At 36.1% G+C, this 12,340-nt stretch overlaps 1 protein-coding gene across 4 annotated transcripts in view; it reads left to right on the forward strand.

Moving 5' to 3' along the window:
• Positions 1 to 12,340, forward strand: part of Rbl2 (RB transcriptional corepressor like 2) — a 65,857-nt gene that overhangs the window by 16,363 nt on the left and 37,154 nt on the right. For all 4 annotated transcript variants that reach the window (XM_026392302.2, XM_026392303.2, XM_077793368.1 and 1 more), the window contains exons 7-11: positions 195 to 259; positions 957 to 1,143; positions 7,565 to 7,731; positions 9,002 to 9,111; positions 10,679 to 10,782. In XM_026392302.2, coding sequence (XP_026248087.2) covers positions 195 to 259; positions 957 to 1,143; positions 7,565 to 7,731; positions 9,002 to 9,111; positions 10,679 to 10,782 — 633 coding nt within the window. The remainder of the gene's footprint in view (positions 1 to 194; positions 260 to 956; positions 1,144 to 7,564; positions 7,732 to 9,001; positions 9,112 to 10,678; positions 10,783 to 12,340) is intronic.

Below are 12,340 nucleotides of genomic sequence, written 5' to 3' on the forward strand. Positions count from 1 at the left end.
AGCCACATCCCCAGCCCTATTTTATATATTATTTAGAGACAGGGTTTCACTGAGTTACTCAGCACCTCACCTTTGCTGAGGCTGGCTTTAAATTCGTGATTCTCCTGTCTCAGCCTCCTGAGCCACTGGAATTACAGGAGTGTGCCACCGTGCCTGACTCATATAATAATTTAAAATCTCTTCTTTCATCATAGCTCCTCAAGGGAAAAGAAGAAAATCTTACAGGGTTTCTGGAACCTGGGAACTTTGGAGAGAGTTTGTGAGTACATCTGTTAAAATGTTTTAATATTTTAAATTGTGTACTTAGGAAACCTCAAAGTTTGATGTTTTTATTGTTTTGTACTCTAAGAATTTAAAATGTTTTATGAGAGAATATAGGAAGCAATAAAAATTCTGTTTTTAAATTTAGTGAAAATTGTTTTTTTTTTTAAATATTTATTTTTTTAGTTTTTGGCGGACACAACATCTTTGTATGTGGTGCTGAGGATCGAACCTGGGCCGCACGCATGCCAGGCGAGCGTGCTACCGCTTGAGCCACATCCCCAGCCCAAAAAATTGTTTTTTGAATGATTAGTCACATCAAGCTTTTGCAACTTATGGGTGAAAAGTGACAATGTGGAAATATTGAGGTTTTCAGAGGTTCCTATAACAGCTGGGAAAGATAGCTAAGCTTTTCACCAGGAGTTGCATCTACAAGGCAGATTGGTACAGGGTATACACTATGAAACACTGTCAGTGAGATACACTCCCTGTGCAGTGGATGCACATAGTGTGGCAATCTTATGTTTTATTCTCTTCAGTTTTTATAAACAGTGATCTCAAATGAAATTTAACTTTCAAAAATTATTAGAACTTTTAGTAAATAAAAAATGAAATAATTAAGTGGCCTGAAACATTAACTGAAATGGCAATTCTTTGAGAGAGAACATTTTGTTGTTTTTTCTTTTTCCATACAGTAAAGCCATCAATAAGGCCTATGAGGAGTATGTTTTATCTGTTGGGAATTTAGATGAAAGAATATTTCTTGGAGAGGATGCTGAAGAGGAAATTGGGACTCTCTCAAGGTGCTTGAACTCTGGTTCAGGAACAGAGAGTGCTGAAAGAGTACAGATGAAAAACATTTTGCAGCAGCATTTTGACAAGGTGAGTGGAGTCATCTCAGGAGAGTACAAATACAGGTGCAGATAAGCTGAGGGTTCTATTTTATTTTTGTAGTTCTCTGTGTTTTATTTGTTTACTGAATTAAAAAAAAATAGTTCCATCCTACTTCTCTCAATTAAAAGTTATCTTGTTAATTTACTTTTGGTTGACATCAACTTTGAAAGGTTTTAGTTAGGTCTGAGCAAAAGAGAATTTATTGTAAATTAAAACAAAAGTATCATGCTGATAATTTTTGGTTTTGAAAAGATGGGCCAATAGTATATAGCTTATGCATGTGATGAACATAGTAGGGATTTATAAAATGTTAATAATTAACCTGAATTGTGGCCTTCATTGAAGAAACTGGAGAAACAAACTCTATTATTTAAGAAAATTCTGTTAAAATGAGTTTCAGCATTGTGTGGTGTTAGACTGATAAAGACTAAGAGTTTCCCCCTCCCTTTAAGTGAGTTGCTTCAGATGCTTTTTATTTCTAAAGGTATTTTTATATACCATATTGTGTCTTGGACATTGGAAAATATATCAGTGAACAAAATAACCATGAATATGTTGTTTTAAAGAAGCTTATAGCTAGAGTAGGGAGGTGGACCTCAGATATCAAAGAGTTAAATATATGTTGAATTATAGTAAATGAAGAAAAATTAAATAGATTAGTAATACAAAGTATTGGGGGTAGGAGAGAATGGATGGGCAGATGGAGCTACTATAGATAAGGTAGGAAAAGTGTTTGAGGAGGTAATATTAGCAGAGACCTAAATAAGTGAGGAAGCAAGTCATGGAAATAGCTGCAGAAATAAGTGTGAAGCTAAGAGAATAGCAGGCGCAAGGCTCTGAGGTAGAAACTCCATGGCATTTCTGAACAGTGAGAATATTAGTGCATAAGGAATGGAGTGAGGGAGAGGAAGAGAAGTAAAGGGAGGGAGGAGCAAGGGACAGCTGGGATCATGCAGGCTCTGGAGGCCTTTGTAGGAACTTTTCTTTTGCATTGATGGAAATGAAAGGTTTTAAGAGGGTGTTTTTGAGGAGTGACCCCTGCTATGTGATCTGATTGGCCTTTTTAAAGGTCTTGTGGGGAAGTGGGGTCAGGGGCAAGGGTGAAAGTAAGCAGTTAAGAGGCTATTGATTATCACTATTCTAGTGATAATTCATGGATGGTACCTTGATGGAGAGAGATGGCCGTATTTGGGTCACATTTTGGAGATGCCACAGGATTTATTGACATTTTGGATTAAGATGTGACAGATGAAAAATAATGACAATAGGGCGAGTGATATAAAAGCTAACGTCCTTACAAACGCCTGTGTGATCTTAAGGGACCTGGCCCTGTTATCATTCTGAATTCATCTCCTATTTCTTTCCTCCTCACCCATTCCACTATGCCACATTAACTTCCTTTTTCATTTTTCAGATATGCCATGCATGCTGCCAACTCAAAGCCTTGGGCCTTGCTGTTTCCTCTGCCTAAAACATGTTTCTTCAGATGTTCACGTGGCTTACTTCCTCACTTCATTCTGATCTCTGATAACTTGATTACTATGTAAAATAATAACCACCAGCGTCCTCCAACCCTCAGGACTTCCTTTCTCCCGTACTCTGCTATTGATGTCATTTCAGTATTTATTGCTAGCAGTAAATAAGTAGATAGGTGGGTAGGTTGATAGAAAGAATTGTTATCTATCTCCTTGTACTAGAGCACAAGTTTCATGAGGGATGTGACCATGTTGTTTGCAGTGTTCAACATATAATAGGCATTCCAAATATATTTATGGTTAACATTTATTGAAAGGGAAGAACAGATCTTGGGAGTGGATCAAAAGTTAGGGTTACAGCTGGAAGGCTGGGGATGTAGCTCAGAGGCAAAGCACTTGCCTAGCATGTGTAAGACCCTGGGTTCCATACCTTGCACTGCACACAAAAAAAATAGGAGTTAAAGTTTAGCATGTTAAATCTGAGTTATGTCTTAGGCATCCTAATAGAGTCATTGAGTAGGCAGCTCAGAAATTCATCACTGGAGTTCACAGCAGAGGTTAAGATTATGTATACATACATGCATATGTATATACGCACATACATATGTACATATGTATATGTGTATATACATATTTTTTCTGGAGTCATCAGGATGTGGATGGCTTTTAAAGTTATGGAATGAAGAGAGATTACTTAGTGTGAGATAGAGTGTGAGAGAGAGAGAGGGAGAGAGAGAGAATTTTAATATTTATTTTTTAGTTTTTGGCGGACACAACATCTTTGTATGTGGTGCTGAGGATCGAACCCGGGCTGCACGCATGCCAGGCGAGCATGCTACCGCTTGAGCCACATACCCAGCCCCAGCAGTGTGAGTTTTAAGGACAACTGCATTGCAAATTTTGGAAGTCTTCACTTGGAGAAGGAACAGCCTAGTATATATATGTGTATGTGTGAGTGTGTATGTGTTTGGGTTTTTTTTTTTTTTTTTTTTTTTTTGCAGTACTGCAGAATTTGAAGCCAGGGTACTGTACCACTGACCTATATCCTCATATTTTTTTATTTTATAGTTTAATTCAAGGTCTTACTAAGTTGCCCATGCTGGCCTTGAACTTGAGATCTTCCTGCCTCCACTTCCTGAGTAGCTAGGACTAGAAGAGTACCATTGTGCCCAGCAACATCCTAGTATTTTTACACTATCAACTTCATATCATACTTGAGTTAAAGAAAAATTCCTCTTGCTTAGAATGCACAGGGAGCTTTAGGTAAGTTAAACACTTAAAAACAGTGCTACCAAATAGCTCCATGTTGACCTTGAAGAGAATAGGCAGGAAACTGGTTGTTATATTCTGATTTTCTCTATGAAAATGCTGCCTGTGGGTGATGTGGTTAAATGCTGCTGGCTGCTGTTGACTTCTTACGTGCACCAGGTATTTTTCTCCCTCAATTCAGGCACAGGTTCATATATGGTAAAGAAGTTGGCTCCAAGAGACCTAAGGCAGGGAGTTAATGCAGTTCATCTACCCAGATCATGTTATGAACTTAAAAAAAATGATAGGATGAATTTCCTCTAAACAAAATAAAATGAAGGTCTTAGCTCTACTGGTCTTTTTTTTTTTTTAATGAGACAAGGGAAAGGTCTTGCTAAGTTGCGTAGGGCCTCACTTTTGCTGAAGCTGGCTTTGAACTCCTGATCCTCCTGCCTCAGCCTCCTCAGTCGTTGGATTACCTGTGTGTGCTGGCATGTGCTGCCATGCCCAGCTAGCTCTACTGCTATCTGAGACACATAGAAAGCATACAGATTTAATGTAGAAACCACATAGATTTCTTAATTTTTTAAAAAAGATTTAAATTTGTTCTACTTAGTTGTACATGACAGCAGAATGCATTTCAATTCATTGACCACAAATGGAGTCCAACATTTCAATTCTCTGGTTGTACACGGTGTAGAGACACACCATTCATGTAATCATACATGTACCTAGGGTAATGATGTCCATCTCATTCTACCATCTTTCCTATCCTCATAACCCCTCCCAACCCTCCCCTTTGCCCAATCCAAAGTTCCTCCATTCTTCCCATGCCCCACCACCATCATAGATCAGTATCCACTAATCAGAGAAAATATTTGGCCTTTGGTTTTTTGAGATTGGCTTACTTTGCTTAGCTTAATATTCTCCAACTCCATCCATTTGCCTGCAAATTATGCCATAATTTTATTCTCTTAATGCCGAGTTTTATACATTGTGTAAAATACCACAGTTTCTTTATCCATTCATCTATTGATGGACATCTAGGTTGCTTCCACAGTTTAGTTAATATGAATTTAGTGGCTATAAACATTGGTGTGGCTATATTACTATAGTATGCTGATATTAAGTCCTTTGGATATAGACCAAGGAGTGGTATAACTGGGTCAAATGGTGATTCCATTCCAAGTTCTCTGAGGAATCTCCACACTGCTTTCCAAAGTAGTTGCACCAATTTGCAGTCCCACCAGCAATGTATGAGTGTACCTTTTCCCCCCACATCCTCTCCAACACTTATTATTGCTTATATTCTTGATAACTGCCATTCTGACTGGGGTGAGATGAAATTTTAGTGTCTGTTCAGTTCCTTAGCCCATTTATTGATTGGGTTGATTTTTTTCGGTGTAAGTTTTTTGAGTTATTTATATATCCTGGAGATTAGTGCTCTATCTGATGTATGTGTGGTAAAAATTTGCTCCCATACTGTAGGCTGTCTCTTCACCTCAGTGATTGTCTCTTTTTGCTGAGAAGAAGCTTTTTAGTTTGAATCTATCCCATTCAATAAATTCTTGATTTTATTTCTTGCACTTTAGGACTTGTTAAGGAAGTCGGGGCCTAATCTGACATGTTGAAAATTTGGGCCTACTTTTTCTTCTATTCAGTGCAGGGTCTCTCGTCTAATTCCTAGTTCCTTGATCCACTTTGAATTGAGTTTTGTGCATGGTGAGAGAGAGAAGTTTAATTTTATTTTGCTACATATGAATTTCCAGTTTTCCCAGCACCATTTGGTGAAGAGGCTATCCTTTCTCCAATGTATGTTTTTGGTGTCTTTGTCTAATAAGATAACTGTATTTATGTGGGTTGGTCTCTGTGTCTTCTATTCTGTACCATTGGTCTACATGTCTGTTTTGGTGCCAATACTATGCTGTTTTTGTTACTACTCCTCTGTAGTATAGTTTTAGGTCTTGTATTGTGATACCTCCTTCTTCACTTTTCTTCTAAGGATTGCTTTGACTATCCTGGGTCTCTTATTTTTCCAAATGAATTTCATGATTGCTTTTTCGAGTTCTATGAAGAATGACATTGGGATTTTTTTTTTATATTTATTTTTTAGTTTTAGGTGGACACAATATCTTTATTTTACATTTATGTGGTGCTGAGGATCGAACCCAGTGCCTCATGCATGCTAGGCGAGCACACTAAAACTGAGCCACAACCCCAGCCCCCGACATTGGGATTTTAATAGGAATTGCATTAACTCTGTATAATAGTTTTGGTATTTATGGCCATTTTGACAATATTGACACTGCCTATTCAAGAGCATGGGAGATATTTCCATCTTCTAAGGTCTTCTTCAATTTCCTTCTTTAGGTTCTGTAGTTTTTGTTGTAGAGGTCTTTTACTACTTTTGTTAGATTGATTCCCAAGTATTTTATATTTTTTGAGACTATTTTGAATGGGGTAGTTTAGAAACCACATAGATTTATTTCTGAGCTTTTCTGTGTCAAGTGAGAATTGAACAGCTTGTTCTGATGCCAGTTGAAAATTGTGCTAGGTATTTTAAAAACTCTCTAGAGTAAGTACATTTAATACTAAGGGAAATGTGGCTTGTCTTTTTTAAATATCAAAAATGCTGCTGAGGAGGACTGGGGTTATAGCTCGGTGATGGACTACTTGCTTTGCATGCACAAGGCCCTGGGTTCCATAATAATAATAATAATAAAAAGATAGTATTAAGCTACTTTAACTACTTTAACTTTTCAGAGTTTATGCAAAAGTCAGAAAAGATGCTTTATTTGCAGATGTATTTATGCTTAAATTCTTTAAGTTGTATATTTTTTATATTATATACAAGAATACATTTCTGGGAAGACTTGTCTATTCTTGAGTGAAAAAGTGTGATAGAGTCCAATAACTAAAGATAGTGGAGGGGCAAAAAGATTGATGAAGATTGCTTTTCCTCAGATTGCCTTTTTGGAGAATGTTTAATCATCTCTCTGAAGGAGATTTGATGCTTTGGATGGACTTTGTTAACTCTTGGATTTTACTTGGGCCAGATTTAATCCATAGCTTTCATTTGTCCATCTTTTGAGATTTTCAGACATGATGGTGAATATGAGCTGTCAAATTCTGTTTCTCAGACATGAGAATAATATTCTTAATTTTTAAAAACATAATGGTTTTCTTTGAGCTCAAGTTTTGAAAGAGAGATAATAGGAAGATACCTTCAAGTTTTAACTTTTTTTTCCCTTTGGTACTTGGGGATTGAACTCAGGACACTTTAACACTGAGCCATATCCTCAGCCCTTTTTATTTATTTTTTTTATTTTGAGACAGGGTCTTCCTAAGGTCCTTAAGGCCTCCATGAGTTGCTAAGGTGGGCCTCAAACTTGTGATCCTCCTTCCCTAGCCTCCTATGTCACTGTGATTACAGGCATGTGCTACCTCACCTGGCTTAAAGTTTTAACTTTTAAGACACAAACATATAGTTGGCTAAAATAAATAGTGTCTTGTCACATATCTTTACATGGATAATGGCGGCTCTTAGTTGTGTTATATTTAAATTCCAGGAAGGTGATAAATGAGTTGCTAAAATTTATTGATATTGTAAAGATAAGGTCTGATTGAATTAAATTCCTATTTGTGAAGTAACAAAGTCTTTCTTACCTAATAATTTTATTCACCAGTCTAAAGCACTTAGAATCTCCACACCACTCACTGGTGTGAGGTACATTAAGGAGAACAGCCCTTGTGTGACTCCCATTTCTACAGCTACACATAGCTTGAGTCGTCTTCACACCATGCTGACGGGCCTCAGGAATGCACCAAGTGAGAAACTGGAACAGATTCTCAGGTTAGTTTGAGCTCTGTCTACCTTTCCAAGATCGGGTGTTGATCATTTTCCAATTCCTATATCAATTTTCACTATTATACCTCATTTTAATAATTGTATAGCAGTTGCATGCTCAGTCTTGTTGGTCAGCAGAGGACATAGCAATATAAGATGAATAAGCAGAAGATCATCTTTGCTCATATTTCTCTAATGTGATACAGGAAATGGTAAACTAACAATGCAAAACCCTGTATGATAAGGTACCAAATCTCATTATCAACTATTTTACAATTGTAGAAAAGGAGGTTGTGTGGTCAGTGTCAATGAGAGTTGACATAGAACTTCATGAAAGGGATTGGACCTGAACAAATTTCTGAAGGGTGGATCAGATTTGAACAGATAAAATGAAGCTTTGTGTGTTCATAAAGCAAGAGTAAAACCACTGTTGCTTTTGAAAGCTCTCTAAAACACTCGGCCTACAAAGAAAGTTAACTGCCTCCCAACTCTAATCTTAAATACCCTCAGTGGGGTTAAATATTACCAGTAAATACTAGGTAAAATCAAAGGGTTTTGCATTTGTAAAAAGGTAAGTGTGTGTCATAAATAAAATTCTGGGTATATACAATACTTGGTGATTATCTCTAACAGAATTATAACTGGTTTTTAAAAAAATTTTTTTCCAAGCTTGTTATGTTTTTACAGTGAAATGTATATATTTATGATCAAGATAAACACACAGAGGTTACAAAGGCCCATATGGTGGTATTTGTATAATCCTTCCGAATTTAATTTATATTGCTTTCTAATAAAAAGAATCAATGACATAAACCTCATTTTGGTGAAAAAAAAAAGAAGAATGTCAGTAATGGTTTATGTGAGTCCGCAGTATAGATTACATACCTCTTCCTGTTTTCTTTCAGGTGTTCTTAAAAGCACCTATGTTCTCTAGGGAATCAATTGAAGGCAATTTTTGGTTGTCATCAGTTATTGGGGATATGCAAGTTGAGTTTGGACCAGTCATGGCATTAGTTGTGCCCCAGGGCCAAGATTGCTAAGTTTACCAAAGTGAAGGGTACAGTGCCTCACAAGATAGCATGTGTACTTTTTCACTCCAAATAATAGTCTAGCCACCTTTGTAAAGGAAGCATGGGATCTTCTGAATTAACTTGGAAAGTATATAGTGTCCAAAGATTTTACATTTACATGTTAATGAAATTACAGAGTTGTAATATTTTACCCTTTCATAACGTGATATGACATTTATATTAGATAGATTTTTATTACTTTTTAGGACATGTTCCAGAGATCCAACCCAGGCTATTGCTAACAGATTAAAAGAAATGTATGAAATATATTCTCAGCATTCCCAGCCAGATGAGGATTTCAGTAATTGTGCTAAAGGTAAGGTTTATTATTGTATTTAAGTACAATAATAAGTACATGGAGTCCTTTCTTGGTAATCCAGTCAGAAGCATGAAAAGACTTATGACTAAATGGAGAGGTGTAGTGTGGCTATCTTTTCTTTTATCTGAGTGACTTCTAGGCTCCTCTCTGAAAGAAATTTTAGACTAGTATCTATATTATGTTAGATTTTTTTGTTCTTTTTTTATTGGTAATTTCTTTTTCATGTGTGTGGTTTAACCACTGAGCCGCATTCCCAGCTCTTTTTATGTTTTGAGACAGGGTCTCACTGAGTTACTTAGGGCCTTGCTAAATTGCTGAGTCTGCCTTTGAACTTTCCATCCTCCTGTGTCAGCATCTGAAGCCACAGGGATTAACAGGTGTGCATCACCATGCCTGGTGACTATTGGTAAATTCTTTAGTTTTCATTTGTAAACTAGAAATTAAACAAAACTATAGTGATTCTTCAACATAGTAAGAACAAGGATAGATAAATGGGTTGACTATCTCTTTTCTGAAATGCTTGGGACTAGAAGTGTTTCACATTTCAGATTTTTTTTCAGACTTTTGAGTATTAGATATACAAATTGAAATATCTTGGGGGATAGGACACAAATCTGAACACAAAATTTATTCATGTTTTATATATACCTTATAGCCTAATACTTTAATGCAATAGTTTTAGTGTATCTGTGTTTTGCCTGTGACATGAGTTCAGGGTTGAATTTTCAAATGACTCCATCCTGGTGCTTAAAAAGTTTCAGATTTTGGATCATTTTGGATTTTGGATTTCCACGTTAGGGATGATCAACCTGTAACTGGTCCATATGCCCAAACCTGGCCTGGGAATTGTTTGATGTCAAAATGGAACCAAGTATGTGGAATAGTAAACCAATTACGTATCTCTTAGCATCTGTCAGCTTCTCATTACTGTAATAAAACACCCAAGAGTATTAACTTAGAAAAGGTTTATTCATCTCACTGTTTTGGAGGTTCCATTCCATGATCAAGTAGCTCCACTGTTTTGGGTCTCTTGGGGGGATTCTGGATAACAATGTCAGAGAGTATGTGGTGAGGCAAACTCATAAGCCAGAAAACAACAAGAAAGAGACAAGAAGAGATGGGGATTCCAGTGCCTCCAGTGACTTAAGGACTTCCAATTAGGCCCCATCTGGTAAAGGTCCCACCACTTTCCCATAGAGCCACTCTTAGGACCAAGTCTATTATATGGGTATTTAGAGGATATTCAACATCCAAACTGTAGCATCATAGAACTATTTTTTTTCCAAACAGAACAAAAATGTGTGAATCTTAATGCAGTGATATTATAAATTTTTATATGCAAATTTCAGTTAGCAATTTTAGAAAAATATGAATGTTACCATGAAGAATATAAGGAATTTTAGGGATAATTGAATAAGCTATTATAGAAAAGGCATATATCTGAAGTATGGGTTTGGTTTTTAAATTTTATTTTGTGGGTAGAGAGAGAATGATGGGCCTTCATTTTCCATGTTGTTTATTTTGTTGGTATTTGATTTTTGTGTTTTTAAAATTATTTCTACAGAAATTGCCAGCAAACATTTTCGTTTTGCAGAGATGCTTTACTATAAAGTATTAGAATCTGTTATTGAGCAGGAACAAAAAAGACTGGGAGACATGGATTTATCTGTGAGTAAAACAGTTTCCTTCTTCTCTACTCAAAATTTAAAAAAATATAAGGTGGGGTAGAGAAGAGGGAAAGAAAGGACAGAAGAGGGAGGAAGGTAAGGAAGGAGGAAGGAGGAAGAGCCATTAAAAAGAAATGATGTATGACTCTAGGGAATAAGATTGGCATCTCAGAATAGACTCAATTCAGGAAGATGAAAAGAGTTCTGGAGGTGGAGGGTGGTTATGGTTATATAACACTGTTACCATACTTAATGTCACTGAATTGTAAACTTCAAGATGGTTAAATGCTGTTTTGTTAAGTATATTTTACCACAGTAAAGAATTTTTTTTTAAATCAGTTACTTTGGTGAATATAACTTTATTGGCCTCTAAATTGTAGCTGTTTTATATATATCCTTCAATATGTGCTTTACAAAAAAGAAAGTCATAAGTCATAAAATAGCCCTTTAAATTCATACAGCAATTTATACACACTTATACATATACACACACACCTTGTTCACCTCTCTCTCTATTCTTTGGTAACCTTTACTTAGTCTGTTTTCTGGTTGTCTTTTTATGAATTTATTTACCTATGCTAGGTATCTCATTTAAATAGAATTAAGTACAATATTTGTCCTTCTTAGTCTGGCTTAATGTACTTCTCAGGGTTTATCCACATTCTAGCATAAATCACAATTTTTCTTCCCTTTTGTTTAAACATTTTGTTTATCCATTCATTTTATGGTGGATATTTGGATCATTTCTACCTTTTGACTACTGTAAATAATGCTGCTGTTAATATTGGTGTGAAAGTATTTGTCAAGCATCTGTTTGAGTCCCTGCTAACAGTTCTTTTGAGATCTTCATACCTAGAAGTATAATTGCTAGATCATGGTAATTTTTCTTTTCCTTTTTTTTTGGTGGGGGGCAGGGTTGGTGGGGGAAGACAGTTCTGAAGATCAAACCCAGGCTTTTGAGCAAGCATTCTATTGCTGAGCCACATCCCTAACTCCATGTGGTGATTATTTGTTTAACTTTTTCAGGAACTGCCATACTGTTTGCCATAGCAGCTGTACTTTCTTTACATTCTCACCGGCCCTATACCAGGGTTTCGGCTTTCTCATATCCTCAAAACATTTGTTATTTTTCATTTTTTGAAAAATATTCATCTTGATGGATATGAAGTAATATCTCATGGTGCTTTTGATTTGCATTTCCCTAACAATTTTTAAAATTCTAGATATTAATTCTAGATGTTAATCCTTTCTAGATTATTTTTTTAAATTTTACATTTTAATCCTTTAACAGGTGTCCAATTTGCAAGTATTTTTTCCCATTCTGTGGATTTTGTTTTCACCCTGTTTAGTCTCCATTCTTTTTTTTTTTTTTAATATTTATTTATTTAGTTTTCTGCGGACACAACATCTTTGTTTGTATGTGGTGCTGAGGATAGAACCCGGGACGCACGCATGCCAGGCGAGCGCACTACCGCTTGAGCCACATCCCCAGCCCTCTTTTTTTTTTTTAATATTTTTTTTAGTTGTCAGTGTACCTTTTATTTATATGCAGTGCTGAG

The sequence above is a fragment of the Urocitellus parryii genome, chromosome 15 (genome assembly GCF_045843805.1).
Source record: "Urocitellus parryii isolate mUroPar1 chromosome 15, mUroPar1.hap1, whole genome shotgun sequence".
Lineage (NCBI taxonomy): Eukaryota > Metazoa > Chordata > Mammalia > Rodentia > Sciuridae > Urocitellus > Urocitellus parryii.